Here is a 19,948-nt window from a genome sequence, read left to right as displayed (position 1 = left end):
TCAGGCTAATTAGTTTCGGTTTTTAATTTTTTCTGGCGAGGGAAGTGCTCTCGCTTCCGCTCCCAGTACGCTACCGGTGGCTGCCTCTATAATGGCTCACCTATGTGTCGCCTGTGCGGCTCCTCTTGAGCCTGAGGACGGCCACGACAGTTGCCCTCCTTGCCTCGGTCTCGAGCATCTGAGGGAGAGCCTCACGGACAGCGCCTGCATGAACTGCAGCCTCCTGCCTTGGGTGCTCAGAGTGGCTAGGCTAGCAGAGCTGGAGAATCGGGCAGCAGCCAACGACCCCTCTGCATTAATGAGCCTCCCTCCCAATCAGCCCGGTCGTTCGGGACGGCAGCGGCATGATGGGGCTGCGGCTATGGGTGCCCCCCCCCAAAAAGAAGGCAAGGGGCGGGCTTGCTGCTAGGGTGGACGGATTGGCGTCCGACATGGAGCAAATCCGGTCCCTCCTCCTGGCCCTTCAGCCTGGGACTGGTCAGGGGCTGGCGGGGCTACAGCCCGGCCCTCCCTCCTCCCATTTTGAAAGCGATGTCCTCTCTCTGGCGGCTTCGGCTAACCTCTTTTCTGAGGCTATGACCGAGGGCGATGCCCCCCACACGTTGGATGAGGCCTCCTGCTCCTCGGCACAAGGCTCCCTGCAGGGGGCAGCAGACACCTCCATGGCGGCCGTCCTGCGGACCGCTCTGGCTCGCCTGCAGCTTGACGCGGCGCAGACGGAGTCAGCCCAGGCCAGCGCCTTCTTCAGGCGCAACCCTGTCCCGGCCACATTCTCTGTCCCTCCTTCAGAGGAGTATCTGAAGGAGCTCCATGCTTGCTGGAGGGACACTAGGGCCCTATCCCACTCTTCGTCGGACGCCCGGACCTTGGCTGCCATGCAGAATGCGGCACAGGTTGGGCTGGGCCGCATGCCAGCAGTCGAGCCTGCCATCGCCTCCCTAATTCTGGCTCCTGATGAGGCTCTGAGGCCAAATGCCAGGTGCCCTCGGCCACAGTGCCGGGTCACAGACGACCTCCTGTCAAAGGCCTACGACGCAGCGGCGCGCATGGGTCGTATTGGGAACTCCCTTTCCCACCTGCTGCTGGGTCTTTCGACCTCTCTGCAGCAGGCCCAGGCCGAGCCGTCGCTGCAGAGTCTGAGTGACGCCTCATTGCAGGCTTTTGCCCTCATGTCGAGGGAGTTAGGGCGCACTATGTCCACCCTCGTGCAGACTCGCCGCCAGGTGTGGCTTGCGCAGTCGCCCTTGACGGAGACATGTAGGAGGGTCCTTCGTGCGGTGCCGGTGGAACCAGGGGAGCTCTTTGGGTCAGCTGCCCTGGAAGCACTGGAGGGGGCTGCCCGAGCTAGGCAGACCAGGCAGCAACTGTCAGGCCTAAATAGGAGCGTGTCCGCTCCTAGCAGGCCTGGGGGCCCCTCGGTAGCCCCCCAGCAGCGATTTCAGCCACCTGGTTATTCCGGTGGCCTACGTAGGTCTCAGCGGGCTGCACAACAGCCAGCGGATGGCTTTCGGCCCCCCGAACGCCTACCTTCCTGGCAGCCCCGTGCCCCTCAACCCAACCGACGCCCCCCCAGAGCCTCAGGAGGCCGGGGGGGTAGGCGCTAGGCCCTCGGGGCCGGTCGTCGGGAGTTTTTCCCATCAGCAGCTCAGTTACTGCGCTGCCTGTACTTCAGACCCTTGGGTGGTTTCCACCTTGACCCAAGGGTACGAGTTACAGTTCCGACGCCGGCCCCTAGCCTTCAGCCGGGTCAAAATGACTGTCGTCAACGACCCGGCAGAGGCCTTAGCTCTGGACCAGGAGTTGTCCACCCTCCTGGCCAAAGGGGCAATCGAGCCAGTGGATCCTCTGCTGCACCCCAGAGGATTCTACTCGAGATACTTTCTCGTGAAGAAGAAAGATGGCAGATTTCGCCCAATTCTCGACCTGAGGGGACTCAACAGGTTCCTGAAGGTCCTGCCATTCCACATGCTCACCGCATCCGACACGCTGCGGGTGGTCGCAAGGGGATAATGGTTCACCACGGTGGACTTAAGGGACGCATACTTCCACGTCCCAATTGCACCGCGCCATCAGCACTTCCTCCGGTTCGCCTTTCGCGGCCGGCACTTTCAATTCAGGGTACTTCCCTTTGGTCTCTCCCTCTCTCCGAGGGTATTCACCAGGGTGGTGGCGGCAGCTCTCGCACCCCTGCAGAAGCAGGGCATGAAGGTCCTGCCTTATTTGGACGACTGGCTGATCTGTGCACCTTCCCAGTCTCAGGCGGCCCGGGACACGGCTCTGCTGCTCTTGCACGTGGCCCGGCATGGCCTGACGGTGAACTTTGTGAAAAGTCGCCTGGACCCATCCCAACGGGTCGCATACCTGGGGATGGTCCTAGACTCGGACGCTATGAGGGCCTATCTGTCACCTCAGCGTGTGACCGACATCCTCCTCTGCCTCCCCCGCTTCGGGTATGGCAGGATGGTACCATTCATTCTTTGCCTGCAGCTCCTGGGCAAGCTGACAGCTGCCTCAGCTGTGGTGCCCCTCGGCTTGCTGTCTCTGCGCCCTATGCAGATGTGGCTGAACAGCCTCCACTCCCCAAGTGGCACAGGCACCGAAAGGTCAGAGTGTCTCGGCAGTGCCTCTTCTCTCTGTCCCCATGGAGGAAGAGGTCGTATATGTCTGTGGGTGTACCCATGGGCACCATTCCATCCCGTCGGGAGCTGGTCACGACAGACGCCTGCCTATCGGGATGGGGCGCGGTTTGGCAGGGCAGGACTGCCCAAGGGCAGTGGCCGGCCCAGAACCACGCTCACATCAATGTGCTAGAGCTCAGGGCGGTACAGCTAGCACTCGATTATTTTCTGCCTCATTGGAGAGGCAAGCATGTGCTGGTTCGATCCGACCACATGTCAGCTGTTGCCCAGATCAACCACCAAGGGGGGACCCGGTCTTCACGGCTACTCCGGGTATCTCGGAACTTGTTGGCCTGGGCATATCCCCGCCTGGCCAGCGTGCGGGCGGTCTTCATACCGGGGCAACGGAACCAGGTCGCAGATTTTCTATCGCGGCAGAAGCCCCCACCCGGGGAGTGGCGGCTTCATCCGGAGGTGGTGGAGACGCTGTGGGGTCTCTTTGGCAGGGCGGAGGTGGACCTCTTTGCATCAGAGGAATCCGCACACTGCCCCCTCTGGTTCTCCTGGACGGAGGTGACCGGCCCCCTCGGACAGGATGCCTTGGCTCACGACTGGCCACAGAGTCCCCTGTATGCCTTCCCACCGCTGCCCCTGATTCTCCCCACACTTCAGAGGCTGTTTCTGCGGGGCCACAGGTTACTTCTGGTGGCCCCCTACTGGCCAGGGAGACTCTGGTTTCCACTGCTGCGCAGGCTCTGCTGCAGCTCTCCATGGCGCCTCCCCTGCAGGAAGGACCTCCTTTCGCAGCTGAGGGGCCAGATTTGGCACCCAGATCCCCGTCGCCTCCAGCTCTGGGCCTGGCCGCTGCAGGGCCCGACTCACTGCTGAGTGTTTGCACTGAGGCCGTCAGGGGTACTATTCTGAATGCCAGGGCACCATCTACCAGAGCACAGTATGCCAACAGATGGAAGTTGTTCTCTGACTGGTGTAGGGGTAAGGCAGTAGACCCAGCGCGTTGCTCTGTGGCCACCGTTCTGGAGTTTTTGCAGTCCCTCCTGGATGATGGTCGCTCTCATTCCACCTTGAGGGTCTATGTGGCTGCTATCTCTTCCCGACATGAGATGGTTGACGGAGCCACAGTGGGGTGCCACAGGTTGGTGTCCCTCTTCCTTAGGGGGGCCCTGAGGCTGCGTCCCCCTAGGACTCTGAGGACTCCAGCTTGGGACCTGCCCCTGGTGCTGGAGGCCATGTCATCACCTCCTTTTGAGCCTCTGACCCAGATAGGGTTGAAGTGGTTGTCCATGAAGGTGGCTTTTCTGCTCGCCATTACCACGGCGAAGCGGGTCGGGGAGTTGCACGCCCTATCCGTGGCAGATGCATGCCTGCGGTGGAACCCTGATGGCTCAGGTGTGGTTTTATGGCCCAATGTGGCATTCCTGCCCAAGGTGCTTTCACGCACCTATTTTAACCAGCCTATCCAGCTGGCACGTTTTAACTCCCCATCTGAGGGGAATGAGTCCGAGATGCTGTGCCCGGTACGGGCACTTAGGGCTTACATTGCTGCTACGGCCGGTATACGGTAGTCCGAGCAACTGTTTGTGTGTCATGGTGGCCCTAACAGAGGTTCTGCCTTGTCTAAACAGAGGCTGTCCCACTGGGTCGTCGACACCATCAAACACGCCTATGTGGCCAGTGGCCGCCCCCCGCCATCCGGGTTGAGGTGCCACTCCACCAGAAGCGTATCAACATCATGGGCCGCACTAAGAGGTGTACCCTTGGAGTCAATCTGTGCCGCGGGATCATGGACGTCACCGGGCACCTTTACAAGGTTTTACCGCGTCAACGTCTCCAGTCCCCACCCGATGAGTGTGGTCCTACTGCCAAGCTCTGCTATCTCCAATGAGTGAGGTGGGTGTTGGATTCTTTGTGACCTTTTTGGTATGGGTCATCCAGTGCTTTAAGCACCGCCTCTGGCGGTCAGTAAGGATGAAATAGAACGATAGTTACGAATGTAACTACGGTTCTATGAATCCTGGATGACCGCCAGAGCGTTCAGTCACTCAGAATCCTTGTGTTCTCGCGAGAAGATTCTAGGAACAGATCCTCTAATGACACCGGAAGATATAGCCTTCCCGGTGTCACGTGGGGGTCACAGGTGACTATGTTGGTATTAGGTACTCGAAATGCGCATGCGCGAGGTGGAGATCCAGTGCTTTAAGCACCGCCTCTGGCGGTCATCCAGGATTCATAGAACCGTAGTTACATTCGTAACTATCGTTTTCTTAATTGGTTCATTGGTTGCATCTGGTGCATTTCACATAAGAGGGACACGGACAATACGTTTGTGTCCTCCACTGTTTGGCAGTTTATCGTCTCCCAAACACGGTATGTTGTTGTGTTCTCAGAAACTAGAACGTGTGTGTAATGTTCTGTTGAGCTCTGTTGTGACTTATTTGTCATCTCTTCCTGTTTCACAGGTTAAAGACTTTTTGAAGTAAAGAGGAGCATCTCATCTGGACCTGATGTGAGTAGAAATGTGTAGCAAAGCACAACTGCATTGACTTGTACGTTGAATATAAATCACTGATAATGTGTGAAGGAAATCAGGGATTGTGGTGGTTTAACTCTCATTTGAAATTAAATAATGATTTTACCTGAAAGTAACATTTTAGAGACTATACATTCAAACTTCTCAAAGTAAGAAGTAATCACTCTTGAATAATGAAAGTCAAATAATTACTATAAATGTTAAGCTTGCTGGTAGTTCTACCAGGAGGACTCAAATCACGCGCGGCTGGCCGCCAATCACCAATCACCAGCTACCAATCACCCGCCTACACCTGCTCTATAAAGAGTAGTCTAACATATGTCTTTGCTGCTCAGGTCTTCGTTCGACGCACCTCCATCCACCCCACCACCACCAGGTCGGCCTCAGTCTACTTGTCCAGGGGAAGGCTCCGCCCCTGCTAGTCCTGGCAGGATACGCCGAGTCCGCACGTCACCCTGGATCAGTGACGGGGCTCATGCCAAAGATTTACCATGCAAAATATTCCCATGTCGTTATTTAAATAAATCCTGTTCATACTTATCAGTGATCGAGTCTTTATGGGAGAACTTATTTATCTTAAACATTATTTAAAAGTTGGATGATCCCAAAAGCCCTGCATTTGTATTGGCATTCATTTATCTGATTTAATGGCTATGGTAGGAGTTGATCCTTGGGACAGTGCCCAAGTTTGGGGACAATAATAAGTAAACTGTTTGTTCCTTCAAAGGTCTATCATGGATATCTAACTGCAGTACTGTGAGTATCCCAACTTCAACATGAAGATGAACTGCGAACTGTAAGTCATTAGTTTCTCATTACTCTTGGGCACATTGATGTATGTTGGCTTCCTGGTGAGATAACCCGTTAGCTGAAGGTTGATCTGATTAGTAAGGATCTTTTATTGGTTCGTGGGTTACTTAGGCGTTTGGTTTATGTTGGTTTTAATGGTTTGTTAAAATGGTTTCAGGTTCAAAGTTATTGTTGTAAGCTGGAGTAATGGGTTGGGTTCTGATGTCTTCAGTCTTCTTTCCAGCTACTTTCCTGAGCTCTGCATCTTCATCACATGAGTGTTGCTCTACTGGGTGTGGTCTGAGTGAGCAGAGGTGCATACTGGGATACAGAGCTGTCTGAAGTCTACAGGTCTGTAGACACGACCCCTCAGGGGAAACCGAGTGTTTGAGAAACCGTCGTGACGTCAGTTACATGGACTGGAATGATTTTTGAGATGGAGACAGGGATGCAGAAGGAGAAACACCAGGGGGAGATGAGGGGGCTCCTCATCTCAACGACTTCAACACAACTTCAGTCAGACACAGAGAACCATGGAACACATTCAACAGTCCCCTCCAGGCACCGTGACTCCTCAGGAACAGTTTCATTCCAGAGAAGGTCTCATTTGGGGCCATTCCAAGATGGATCCTGCTCCTCAAGAGCCACCCCCCTCCACTGGGTGGTCTTCTGAACAGATGACGTCTTTCCTGTCATCAGGCTGACTAAAGCTGCACCGTTTGCATCTGTGAAGGCCCCTCAATAACTAAACCACTGGACTACAAACGCATGACTTCAGAGATGTTGAAAGAGCGTGAATGGAGACACCAAGCATAATCCATCACCAATGTGGGACGCCACTGAAGAATGTTGTGCATAATTTACGTCTCTGATAGATATTGGTGGTTCTGTTCTGGGTGCCCTGACAGAAGAGCTGGGGGTGGATGATGGAATGTTATTTGGCATGAGGTTTTTACCCTGCATGAATTTTTGGTCTTTTATGGCTCAGTGGTGTGTGTGGGTTTGACATGAGATGGAAGATTTTTGTGTGTGTGTGTGTCCCACTCACACCAGGCACGGGGTTCTACGTGTGGGTCCTGCGTCCTGCTTGCTTTGACATTGATAATTTTCTTACGGGGGTCTGTGTGATTGGCTTGGTGTATTGGAATGGTCAACTAAGTCATACCTGCTGGACGGCCACACGTTTAATTGAGGCCTCCAGGAGACATGAAGAGCCCTGAGCGACGCTCCGGAGCGATATCCTACACACTGGGCAGGAAGGAGAGTATCCAAATCAAGTGTAAAAGGATGCAAGCGGCGTGTTCAGATCAGCGACTTCAAACTAGGACTACACCAATCAGGATCAATGGAGGATGGACACCTAAAGGCATTCCACAAGGACTCTGAAGTTGGAAAGGGACCTCAATGGATGTTCAAGATGACCTTCAGACCTGTAATGAGGCGGATCTTCCTACCTGGCTGGATTGATGGAGAGCCCTGTGGATCTTGTCTTGCTCTCAGTTGCACGTCTTCTCAGGCTGAACTATATTTGCTGTACAGGACGAGCTGAACGATCGGTTCCCTTAAATCAGAACCAATCTGGGAACTCCAACTAGTGCGCTCTTCAAGCTGAAGTTGTGCTCTTCAGCTGAGGAGGCAAGGAAACCTTCACTGGGGCTACAATGTGTCTAGAGGAGAACGTTTCAAAGTGTTCCATGGTACTCTGATGAGGACCGTTGTTGTGTTGCACTGGCTGAGAGGAAGAACCCTCACATCTTCCTCTTGGCCTTTCTTCTCTGAGAATCCTGGCGCCATCTTGAAGGATATTTCAGCTCATGTAACTGATGTCACGACAGATTCTCAAACACTTGGTTTCTCCTGAGGGGCGTGTCTATAGAACTGAAGACTTCAGACAGCACTGTATCCCAGCACGCATCTCTGCTCACTCAGACCACACCTTCATGAGTAGGATGCAACACTATAGCGATAGAGATGTAGAGTTTTATAAGTAAAGAGGGAGCAGACAAAGGTAATTCGAACACAATTGCAATTTAAGTCTTTAAACCATGAAGATGGTTGGATAGTTCAGGAATTGGGCTTAATTTTATTATGAGCAGTCCTTTCGCTCAAATGCCCACTTCTCACTGGAGCTGTACATGTGTTGTTTGGCTGGCATGATTTGCTGTTGGTAATGAGGCGGTCAGGGTGACATTGCTTGGTTATGGTCGGCTCTCTGTGAGCTCGCTGTTTAGATTTGATCTGTATGGTTTGTACCCTGAATATCGATAAATGTTGTTTTTAATTTTATAATGTAGACACGGTTTTGTATTGAATTATTCCATTGATTTTAAGCAAAGAATTGAGGTTTAAAGTTGTTGTGGAACGTACATGGTAGTTCGGTTCTTCGTACGGTTTTGAGTGATATAACTTGTACACACTGGGTGCATAATAATGTAAAGTTACACTGAATAGCAGTAATGACCAACAGCAACAAACAGATCACATCAAGGTAAGTCTGTTGGCTTTGTTTCAATGAAGACCATCGCTGGACTTCGGGATCTTCCTCCGTTCAGCTCAAGGTGAGGCGCTGGTTCTGTTTTTTCTTTGGTTGGTTCCGGCCGGAATGTTCGGATTCCAGTCGGACGGTTTGTGCTTCCCGCCGTGGAAGGTTCTGTGATTAAGTCTCAATGGTTAGCATAGAACGTTGTCGTCTTGACAACCATAAGAACCCACGTGGCCGTTAGTTGGACGTGAATCCCCTGAGGGTATCTGGCGGAACGTTCTGGATTGTATTTGCGTATCTTCGAGCCGTTGCCAACAGAAACTATTTTTCAGTCGGTTTCCATTAGGAATTGTTGCCTCTTATCTTAAACTACTTAAGTTTGATATTAAATACACACTGACGCGTACATCGTACAATATGTTGATAATTTCCGACTGCTGCGCCGACTTTAACCACGTTGACGGGACTCTCGCTGCGTTCAAAACAGCGTTCTACTTGCGGGCCCATTTCTGATCATCAGTGAAGGCTGAAGATCATTTCAAGGTGGATGACAATTTGGCATTTCTTCGACGGAACCCTGCACCTGAATATGGCTGAGTATATTTGATTTAATAGCGATACTGCTTAGTGTTCTTTGTTACTTCAGCTTTCGTATGTTCTAAATATCTGGTGTCAATAATTGCCACGGAAGTAAAACCCTACCCAATGGAATGACGTTAAACAACAACTTTGGTGCCTAGTTACCAACTGGATAATAACAAAGCTAAAATAATGGCCGTCTTTCCCACATGTTACAGTAGAAGAAACTCTAGAACTGTACAAAAAGGTAACATGTAGTTTGTCCCAAGGTGTCTGCCTCCTCACCCAGAGCCAGACCTCCACCTCCTCACCCAGAGCCAGACCTCCACCTCCTCACCCAGAGCCAGACCTCCACCTCCTCACCCAGAGCCAGACCTCCACCTCCTCACCCAGAGCCAGACCTCCACCTCCTCACCCAGAGCCAGACCTCCACCTCCTCACCCAGAGCCAGACCTCCACCTCCTCACCCAGAGCCAGACCTCCACCTCCTCACCCAGAGCCAGACCTTCACCTCCTCACCCAGAGCCAGACCTTCACCTCCTCACCCAGAGCCAGACCTCCACCTCCTCACCCAGAGCCAGACCTCCACCTCCTCGCCCAGAGCCAGACCTCCACCTCCTCGCCCAGAGCCAGACCTCCACCTCCTCGCCCAGAGCCAGACCTCCACCTCCTCGCCCAGAGCCAGACCTCCACCTCCTCGCCCAGAGCCAGACCTCCACCTCCTCGCCCAGAGCCAGACCGCCACCTCCTCGCCCAGAGCCAGACCTCCACCTCCTCACCCAGAGCCAGACCTCCACCTCCTCACCCAGAGCCAGACCTCCACCTCCTGTCAGAAGTCCTCCAGAACAGGTCAGTGCTCTGGTGTGTGAGTCAGTTTCAATGCATGGGCTGAACCACTTCTTTAAACTTGTGGACTGCTCTGTCTTCATTCCCAAAACGGGATGCTCATGTCTGATCTCTCCAGTCTTTTCTAGCCTTGAGTTATAAAATAATAGTTAAATGAATCGTGTAAATCGGTTTCGGGGTCAAATAAGTTTATTGTTGGGCAAATGCTGATGTAAACCTACTGCTGTAGCTGAAAGGCGAGGCTGAGAGGCTGGGGACCGGCTTGTGGTGCCAGGAAGGACCGGAGACTGAGGCTGGAGACCAGGGGCCTGCAGCACCGGACCAGAGGGTAAACATCACCAATCTCATCTGAAACACTAAAATCCTCAGTAGTTAAGGTCTGGTTTTGATCATCTTAAGACTTTAAATCTGTGCCAAGCTGTGATTTGAGTTAATTCATACCGGGGTTATGTAGGAGTCATATGAGCCATTATTGTTACGAGTGCTGCTACGACCGTAGTGGATGAATTGCTGAATGGGTCAATCTGTAGACGTTGTCTAATTCAAGTGTTTAAATATGTTTAAATAAGTTTGTATTTACTTAACATGGTTAACTTGAATTTGTCAAAATACAGCTGTTACTTTGACACGTGTTAAACTACCACGTGTTTCTGGAGCGGAGGCGAGCTGGTAGGGGAGCCGTGAATCTGGAGGATGACCATCACTCTACCAACTTGGATTGTATGTTATTATTAACATAAAAGTGGAAATAGAGGGCTTGAAAATAAGACAAACTACATGTTTGTTACCAGACGTTGGGGCCAGATTTGAGCTGTTTGTTCCAGACCAGGACTCTGGCTGAGGAGTGCTGATGGAGGAGCCAAGACTCTGGAGGACGACACCACTCTACCAACAAGGATCCTCGTCAGTTTGCATAAAGTAAAGTGTGGACTTGTTGTAACACAGGATTAGTTTGTCCAGTAGTTAAGTTAAGGCATACTACTGTGGTTGGTTACCAGACAAACTACAGCTGCTACTTTCTTCCGCGTAATTAGAGTCCAGCTACTGCTGTGTTTGTGACCTCACATTAGAGCCAAACTACTAATGTGTTTGTTACCTTACATTAGAGACAAATTACGTTTGTAACCAGACCAGGAATCTGGATTACTGACGGAGAAGCCCAGAGCCGGCGCTGGCTGTTTCGGCGCCCTAGGCGGCTCGAAATCAACTTGCGCCCTGGACAGGTCTTTAAGTTGAGGTTTTCGGGCGGGGGGGGGGGGGTGCTACGGTGACGGTTTCGGGCCGCCCTGGCAATTGCTCCCTTCTCCGTTCACGTCATATATTTTAATTGACTGATTAAGGGCGCCACCAGAGGACGCCCTCAACGCATTTGTCGCCCTAGGCGGTCGCCTAGCTCGCCTATGCCGATCGCCGGCCCTGGAGAAGCCATACATCTGGAAGCCAAATCCTGAGGACGACCTGGACTCTACCATCAAGGATTCCTCGTAAGTTTGCATTATCTGGACCTGGTGGACCAGGTAGGGAGTTGGGGGTTCAGCTCTCAGACCTTTGGTGCCGGGTTCAAGTCCTCAGGGTACAGTGATGCGTCCTTGAGCAAGGCGCCCTAAAGCCTGCCTGCTCCTTAATGACTTATCTTTGGTTCAGATGATGTTGCATATTTTGAATATTGATCCATGTCCTTGTTTGCTCCGGGCAGACACACCAGAGCTGAACCTCACCTGATCCTGTTTGGTCAGGGTCAGACTCACCTGAGCTGAACCCCACCTAATCCTGCTGGTCCTGTCTCCTCAGTTCATCTTAGCCTCGTCTTCCAGAAGACCTGCTGAACTCAGCGGTCTGATCCTGATGGATCAATGACCTCCAGTGGGAGTGATCTTCTTGACCCCACATGTACCCGTGTGCTTTCACACGCCTTTCCCTCACGTCTGTCACTAACCTCACTACTTCACTAATCTCTACTCCTTACCTTCTTCTTCCTTCTCCGTGGTTCGAACCTTTACTCTGAAGGAGTGTCTTCTTGAACCTTTACACTGAAGGAGCGTCTTCCTGCCCTCAGAGGGTTTAGCGTTAGGGTTGAGAGTCAGGGTTTAGAGTCAGGGACAGAGCTGGTCAGGGAGGATGGTTTTACACAAACCCCTTCATTTGCTTTTGTGAATGGTGGTGACATTTTGAAATTATTAATTTGGGACAATGTTTTCCTCTGCTTTCCTTTACAAAAGTATGTATTCAACTTCTGTCAAGTGTTTTTGTTCATACTGTATGTTAAAATCCTACATTGACTTCTGCATGTTTAGTGCGTTTCATTAATTTAATATACATGATGGATGTCATTCAGCAATGTTCACATAATCCATTTTGCAAAAATACAAACATCCATATTCCTACTAAATTCAAGCCTATTCATGCATTTAACCATGTATATACTGCCCCCGCAGGTAATTCTCTGCTACTACAACACGTTCAAACCACCGTCCCGATCTCACATCGATGTACTATAGCATGGTTTCTCAACGGGGGCGGTGTTCGCACAACCTTGGGGGGCGCTGGGAACGTGATTCCATTTTTTGGGGGGGATTTTAAACTTTATTCTTTTTTTGGGTGAAAAAATAGGCTACCTGAAATAATACAGCGTGGTTCGGTCCTGCATGCGCCAGAGGATCAGGGTAAGGTCAGGGGGGTGTTTTCTCAAAAAAGGTTGAGAACAAACTGTCCAGCAGAGGGAGCTGTCATACACCTCAATTAATTATACAGGAATGTGTGTGTATTTACATTTTAAAAAGTTCATGTGCTGGTCTAGTTAGTCTTTAAATAATTCTGCCTCCAGCAACAGGATTGGTAGAAACGTATTAATCGAAAGAAATAAAAGCCCATTTCACCAGATCTGAGGTCAGCTATTGTGGATCATGAATGTAGTGAGTGAACAAGGTCTGAGCTAAATTTTAACCACCCGTAACATGGTGCGTTTCCTGCAGCTCAGAGGACAGCAGGCACATGTTTACATGTTGATAAGGCCCTGAACGCAGACCCTGAACCCAGACCCTAAACACAGACATCCTAAACACAGACCCAGAACCCAGGGGCTTCACTATGCTGTTTTATTCGTTGCTAAAGCCCCGGATTTTATTTAATTAGCCCTGAATTTATTTTTTGGGTAAAATAAATTCAATAAAAGTAAAAATATTCACAAATGCTTATAAGTAGCCTAGTCTAGATAGTGCTTCTTGCAAGAGAAACAGTTTAAAAACCTTACCTGTTTACCACCTTAAAGGGGTAGTTCGGAATTTTGGACATAGGGCCTGATTCCCAAGTGAGCACTGGTATTCTATATCACTGGAGACAGTTTTCAACACATTTCATTCAGTCCTTCTAGTTGCAGAGTTCGCTCGTGCTAGGCTAGCGCACGGCAACGGGCAATGCTAGCCTGCTATTAAAAACAGTCTTACCCACTCCACAGTACACCCGAGGTAAATCAATTATAACGCCAGACTATAGATTTAAATGTCTGTGTTGATAGAATAATGTTAGAAATAAAACTAACCTTGCATCGCATGAATCATCGAGGGACTACTTTCTCAGCAGAAGCGGAATTCTACTATGCGCTGGTTAGGTTTGTAACCGAATCACGACAGAAGAACGTAAACAGAGAAGCGTGGGACAGAAGCGACTAGGCAACAGCTTTTAGAAATTTTAGAAATAAACGGTACAGATGGGCACCACAAAGTTTCCACCAATTTCCAGTGCGAGATCCAGAAAGGACTCAACTGTGGCTTGTTGCTGCTGGCTTGGACATCAAAACACCGGCTCGTACATGTACGGTTCGTTGGATACAACAAATTCCTCATAATCGTCTTCAAAAGCAGATGCATCGCTAACTCCTCCAAACGTGGGCGCATCTTGTTAATTGAATACGCTTATAGAATTCCTTCGTTCACTGTACTCTGCGTTTGTAGCAATGACAGCGGCAGGTAACCTTGGTATCAGTCCGCCGCTGCCGTAGCCTACGTACAGGAATATAAACACTGCTGCTGAGACCCCGCAATTCCCTCAAAATGCAATGTAATGCAAGGTTGGTTTTATTTCTAACATTATTCTATAAACAGACATTTCGATTTATAGTCTGTCGTTATAATTGATTTACCTCGGGTGTACTGTGGAGTGGGTAAGACTGTTTTTAATAGCAGGCTAGCATTGCCCGTTGACGTGCGCTAGCCTAGCACGAGCGAACTCTGCAACTAGAAGGACTGAATGAAATGTGTTAAACTGTCTCCAGTGATATAGAATACCAATGCTCACTTGGGAATCAGGCCCTATGTCCAAAATTCCGAACTACCCCTTTAAGTGAGTGTGTGTGTGTGTGTGTTGGTGTGTGTATGTGTGTGTGAGCTTGGCTGACAATCCCTTTGTCCTCCATGTCGCGGTTCTTGGACTTCAGAGAGTCAAGGCCAAAGTTCCTTTCCCCCAATTCTTCTCAACCATGGCCGAGATATCCCCCACTACGAGTCTTTACTTGTTGTGGAAGTACCAGAGACGTCAGACGAAGTCTTTATGATTCATATCATCCGAGGTGCACATAGCTTTTGGCCTTGATATTAGATATAATATTATATAAATACCCATGTATAATATTATTATTATATTATATTATATAGAGCTCGAGGAGTCCGAAAACGGCAACAATCCCTCCTCCATGTGGTTCAATCGGACAGCTCATTGGTCAATGGCCAGCAGCAAATTTGCATTAAAGCTACAAACATCAGAAACAGTGCATTCTGAAGGGCCTGAAACAGATGGGCATAGCAGTAGGAGGATTCTTTTTTCCTAAAAGCTATTTCCAGCAGACTCCTTCAAAAACATGTTTTCTGGAAGTCAAATCCTTTGTTTACTTGTTGCACCATCATATGTCTCGTTTAACATCAGGAAAACAGAGATATAATCTTTCTGCAGATCAAATAATAGAATGTATAAATCCTCATTCGGTTCCACACCCAGCTCGCGTGTAGAACCAAGATGGCTGCTTGCCCAGGACTGATCTGACTGGTTTCGAGACAGGCTGCCTTGGCGATCTGATTGGCTGCCTGGGTCACATGGTTGTGTTGGCTGTGGAATGCCCCGGTAGCTGCAGCCTGGGTTCCCGCCAGAGACCAGGAGCACCACAACACCAACTGTACAAACTGAACCAACTGCCACAACACGGCCTCCAACTTGTCTCCTGAAGTCAAGAGTGTACTAAAGTGAGATCATCGTTGTGTTGTGTACTAAAGTGAGATCATCGTTGTGTTGTGTACTAAAGTGAGATCATCGTTGAGATTGTATTGTGTACTAAAGTGAGATCATAATTGTGTTGTGTACTAAAGTGAGGTTATCATTGTGTTGTGTACTAAAGTGAGATCATCGTTGTGTTGTGTACTAAAGTGAGATCATTGTTGTGTTGTGTACTAAAGTGAAATCATCGTTGTGTTGTGTACTAAAGTGAGATCATCGTTGTGTACTAAAGTGAGGTTATCATTGTGTTGTGTACTAAAGTGAGATCATCGTTGTGTTGTGTACTAAAGTGAGGTTATAATAGTGTTGTGTTGTGTTCCCTAGGTGGAGCAGGGTGAAGAGACAACACCGTCACCAGCGTCATAACGCCTAAACTGCCAAAACATAAAATGGCGTCCAGTGAAGTAAGACCTGTAATGGTGTTGGGAGATTCCAGAGATACGAGAGACTCACCGCCCACGGTGTCCATGGTTCGAACAAACTTCACTTCTTAAATCGTCTGTGTGTGTGTGTGTACTCTGTGTACTCTGTCTACTCTGAGTACTCTGAGTGGACAGAGCTCAGAGCTCCCTGTCCATGCTCCAATAAGCTGATCATAATTTATCACTGAGTGAGGTCATGGATCTTTGTCCATGCTCCAATAAGCTGATTATTATTTATCACTGTGTGAGGTCATGGATCAGCCGCCTATTCGAGGTTAGTCTGGGGGGAGTTTGAACTGGGAGGGGAACTGGTCCACCAGGAAGAAGACTAAGATACTGTAGTCCACTCTTATCTGTGATAGATCATGAATATGAATAACTTTGAATCCTATCAGTAGGATGATCATTTTTAAGATTCCTGCTCTACAAGATGCTACGTGTTAGACTGTGGGCATTGGGGATCGAACCCAGAACCTTCCAGCCTGCAGTCAGGTGTCAGGTTGACGTTAATAATGACTTTTTCTTCTTGTGCCTTCTTGCGTCCTTGGGCGACTCAAAGGTATTTTGGACAGAATGAACTGTTGTTATATTTGCAGTCCGGTTTTATGATTACATTATTTAGACAGGAATCTTGGTTATTGAAGACGTTTAAACGTCATCTTGTACTGGGTCTTGTACTCTGTGGGCCTGCATCACAGATCTGGTTGTGATGTCATACCACACGAGGAAGTCCATATATAGTCCTGCCCTCCTTGAGAATGAGAGGGTCTATGAATCTGCGTCTTGGAGAGACCACCCTGCCTCTGGTCCAAAGTTAACAGAGACAATGCCCTCCTGTGAGCGGAATACACAGCTCATATAAAAGCCGTGTCTGGGAGGAGTATGAACTGGGAGGGGAAGTGGTCCAACTGGTTGGAAATCATTTCCTTGGTATGAGTCAGACGGTTTGGTGTGGCTCACTTCATCACAGCAGGAAGACGACTAAGGTACTGTAGTCCACTCTGTTCCATGATAGATCATCAATATGAATAACTTTGAGTCCTATCAATAGGTTGATAGTTAGTTTCCTGTAAAACCACATGGTTAAAAACGTTAGTCAATGTATGGATGCATTGCGATTTGTCAACATTTCTATTGAATAATTTAGAAGATTCCTGCTCTGTAGAATGCTACGTGTTAGACTGTGGGCTTTGGGGATCGAACCCAGAAACTTCCAGCCTTGAGTTAAGCGACAGGTTGAGGTTAATAATGATTGCTTCGTCTGATTCAGTATTGGTTCTTAATCACAGGTCCTGTGGTGACTTTAAAGGTACTGAGGATAGTTGTTATATTTGTAGTGCGGTATTATGATTACATTATTTTGACAGGAAGACGGCCATCTTGGTTAGTGAAGGTGTTTAAACGTCATCTTGTACTGGGTCTTGTTCTCTGTGGGCCTGCATCATTCTGCAGTAGTGAAGGCCTACTCTATATCTGAGAGCATCACTCGTATGAGAGGGACATGACCTTCAAGGTGAATTAACCCTGCTGCGACCGCCTCGACACAGAAGTCACTGGTGACGACTGGCTCGTGTTCTTCAGCTCAGCCAATCCCACTGACATCCTCTCACCAGCAGGTGGTGCTGCAGTGCACCTTTTCGAGGGTTTCAAAACGGACCGAGCAGAATGATCCACTTTACTACCGCTGGAGTTGAATGAATCACAGACTGCAGAAGAGTAGACCGTTTGTGACCTTTTTTCTTTTGTGCGTGTGTGTGTGTGAACTCTGAGTACTCTGTGCACTCTGAGTACTCTGTCCACTCTGAGTACTCTGTCCGCTCTGAGTACTCTGTCCACTAAGAGTATTCTGTCCACTCTGAGTACTCTGTGAGCTCTGAGCTCTGTACTCAGAGTGTACAGAGCTCAGAGCTCTCTGTCCATTCTTCATATTTAAAACAGTGATTACTATTCATGACTGAGTGAGGTCATGGATCAGCCGCCTATGAGAGGTTAGTCTGGGAGGAGTCTGAACTGGGAGGGGAACTGGTCCAACTGGTTGGTTCACCATTTCCTTGTTATGAGTCGGATGGTTTGGTGTGGCTCACTTTATCACTGTAGGAAGAAGACTACGATACTGTAGTCCACTCTTATCTATGATAGATCATAAATATGAATAACTTTGAGTCTTATCAGTAGGTTGAACATTTTTAAGATTCCTGCTCTGTAGAATGATGGATGTTAGACTGTGGGCATTGGGGATCGAACCCTGAACCTTCCAGCCTGGAGTCAAGTATCAGGTTGACGTTAATAATGACTTTTTCTTCTTTTGTCGACTTGTGTCCTTTTGTGACTTTAAAGGTACTTAGGACAGAATGTACAGCTTTTATATTTGTAGTGCAGTATTATGATAACATTATTTAGACAGGAAGACGGCCATCTTGCTTTATGAAGGTGTTTAAAAGTCTTCTCTTACTGGGTCTTGTTCTCTGTGGGACTGCAACACCGATCTGGTTGTGATGTCATACCACATGAGGAAGTCCATGTATGGTCCTGCCTTCAGAGCGGTTTAACCAGCACAGAGAGCAGTTGGTATGATATCCGCCCAGTGAACTTGATCTTATCCAGGCCCGCCGCTCCCTATAAGCAGAGTATGCAGAGTGCGTAGGGCACCAAGTCCCTGAGGGGGACCAAAAATGAAGGCTTGTAAAAAAAAAAATATATATATATGTATATATTATTTAATTTAAAAAATATGTAAATTAGTTATGAAGAGGCCCACCGTTGTTTGTTCTTAATTGTATAACCTATCACTCAATTTCGGCAAATTAGATGTTTTTACCTAAAATATAAAAAGGGGCTCCCCCCCCCCCGCGCTCGCGTAGGGCACCGAAACGGCCAGCAGCGGCCCTGATCTTATCACTCACCAGGGTGATGTGCATTGAATAGGTGTATGAATTGCAGAAAGTGACATAAGCGATGTGGCCAGAGCCCGAAGATGTCGTCCAGGAACCGACAGTTCACCTGTGGCAGCAACGGGCAGGACTGCAGAGCAGAACGTAGGAACCACGCCATGTAGACGTTCTCATAGCTGGGGGGAACTTGTTGCCCGTCGCCGTCCCGTGTGTCTGGAGGTAGTGCTTGTTGTTATAAACGAAGTCCTTCCTGCAGGTTGGTGGTCAGTGACTCCAACAGGTGGCTGGGGGGCCTGTCGGGGTCTGGGTACCAGAGGAGGGCAGAGCGGACAGCCCTGTTACGTGTCAAAATGGCAGCAAAGGCAGACAGAGAGTCATGGATGAGTTTCGAATATTTATCTTCAACTTCAGCATCAAGAGATGTTATTATTCACAAAGTTACACCATTCCCCCTCTTCCCTAAACACAATGTCCATCGCGACCACGGAGCGTCGGAGAGCGTCCAAACGATTGGGCATCACAAGGGAGGACGTGAAGAGAGTCCAAACGATACAAAAACAAGGCGTCCACGAGAGCGTAGGGAGTGAAGAGACGTCTGAACGATAGGGCATCACGAGGGAGGAAGTGGAGAGACGTCCGAACGATAGGGCATCACGAGGGAGGGAGTGAAGAGACGTCCGAACGATAGGGCATCACGAGGGAGGAAGTGGAGAGACGTCCGAACGATAGGGCATCACGAGGGAGGAAGTGAAGAGACGTCCGAACGATAGGGCATCACGAGGGAGGAAGTGAAGAGACGTCTGAACGATAGGGCATCACGAGGGAGGAAGTGGAGAGACGTCCGAACGATAGGGCATCACGAGGGAGGAAGTGAAGAGCGTTGGCGATCCAAACATACGACGTCCACGAGAGCGGAGGGAGTGGAGAGACGTCAGAACGATGGGACGTCCACGGGCGCGGATAGAGTCAAGCCCCCTCTGTCCGTAATTCTCTGCGCTATATACTGCGTGTAATCAGGAATGGGCCAATCACCAATCACTAACGCTAACCACGCATGCTGATCTGATGATTGACAAAAACAAATTAGATGCCTGGACTCTCCTCATGGATCAACGGCCAGAACCCCATCACCATTTTAATATGATGTGCATGTATTTACCTGTATGTCAATTGTGGCACCCATTGCACTCCTGACCATCCCTGGAAGAAGGGATCCCCTACGACGCGTTTCTTCTCAAGATTTCTTCCTTGCTGATTCAAGGGAGTTTTTTCTTGCCCGTGTGGGGGCTTGGGTAAAGGGGGGTGTCACAAATATTTGGCCTGTTAAGCCCTTTGAGACTGTAATGGTGATTAAGGGCTGTACAAATAAGATTGAATTGAATCGTTGTGGGCCAATGGGAGGGCCTGGCCTTGATTGGCAGCACCAGGGTGTTGGCATGGCGACTCCTACCTCGGGGGGCTCCGGGGGGCAGACCAGGGGGGGGGCTCCTCCTGGGGGGATTGGTGAGGGG

General features: G+C 49.5%; 1 protein-coding gene and 2 long non-coding RNA genes across 34 annotated transcripts in view; 2 read left to right on the top strand and 1 right to left on the bottom strand.

Annotated features, from left to right (window-relative positions):
• Positions 1-19,948, top strand: part of LOC132451362 (NACHT, LRR and PYD domains-containing protein 3-like) — a 172,615-nt gene that overhangs the window by 33,963 nt on the left and 118,704 nt on the right. For 3 of the 32 annotated variants that reach the window (XM_060043788.1, XM_060043787.1, XM_060043783.1), the window contains exon 1: positions 3,427-3,603. The exons of 23 other annotated variants lie outside the window; for them this stretch is intronic. In XM_060043788.1, coding sequence (XP_059899771.1) covers positions 3,543-3,603 — 61 coding nt within the window. In that variant the 5' untranslated portion in view covers positions 3,427-3,542. Of the gene's footprint in view, positions 1-3,425; positions 3,604-15,360; positions 15,529-15,805; positions 16,533-19,948 lie in introns of those variants that run through there. 6 more of the 32 variants (XM_060043793.1, XM_060043782.1, XM_060043776.1 and 3 more) reach the window with 6 other exon arrangements.
• The window catches only part of LOC132451514 (uncharacterized), a 145,303-nt gene that overhangs the window by 10,433 nt on the left and 114,922 nt on the right, over positions 1-19,948 (bottom strand). The window lies entirely within an intron of this gene.
• LOC132451480 (uncharacterized) lies at positions 4,899-11,059 on the top strand. The gene is made up of 6 exons (XR_009524091.1): positions 4,899-5,003; positions 5,096-5,142; positions 5,894-5,922; positions 8,925-9,865; positions 10,092-10,190; positions 10,654-11,059. It is a non-coding gene; the product is annotated as an uncharacterized LOC132451480 (long non-coding RNA).

This window comes from Gadus macrocephalus, chromosome 22 (assembly GCF_031168955.1).
Source record: "Gadus macrocephalus chromosome 22, ASM3116895v1".
Taxonomy (NCBI): domain Eukaryota; kingdom Metazoa; phylum Chordata; class Actinopteri; order Gadiformes; family Gadidae; genus Gadus; species Gadus macrocephalus.
The sequence above is the reverse complement of the archived record's forward strand: the minus strand, read 5'-3'. Positions and strand labels throughout refer to the sequence as shown.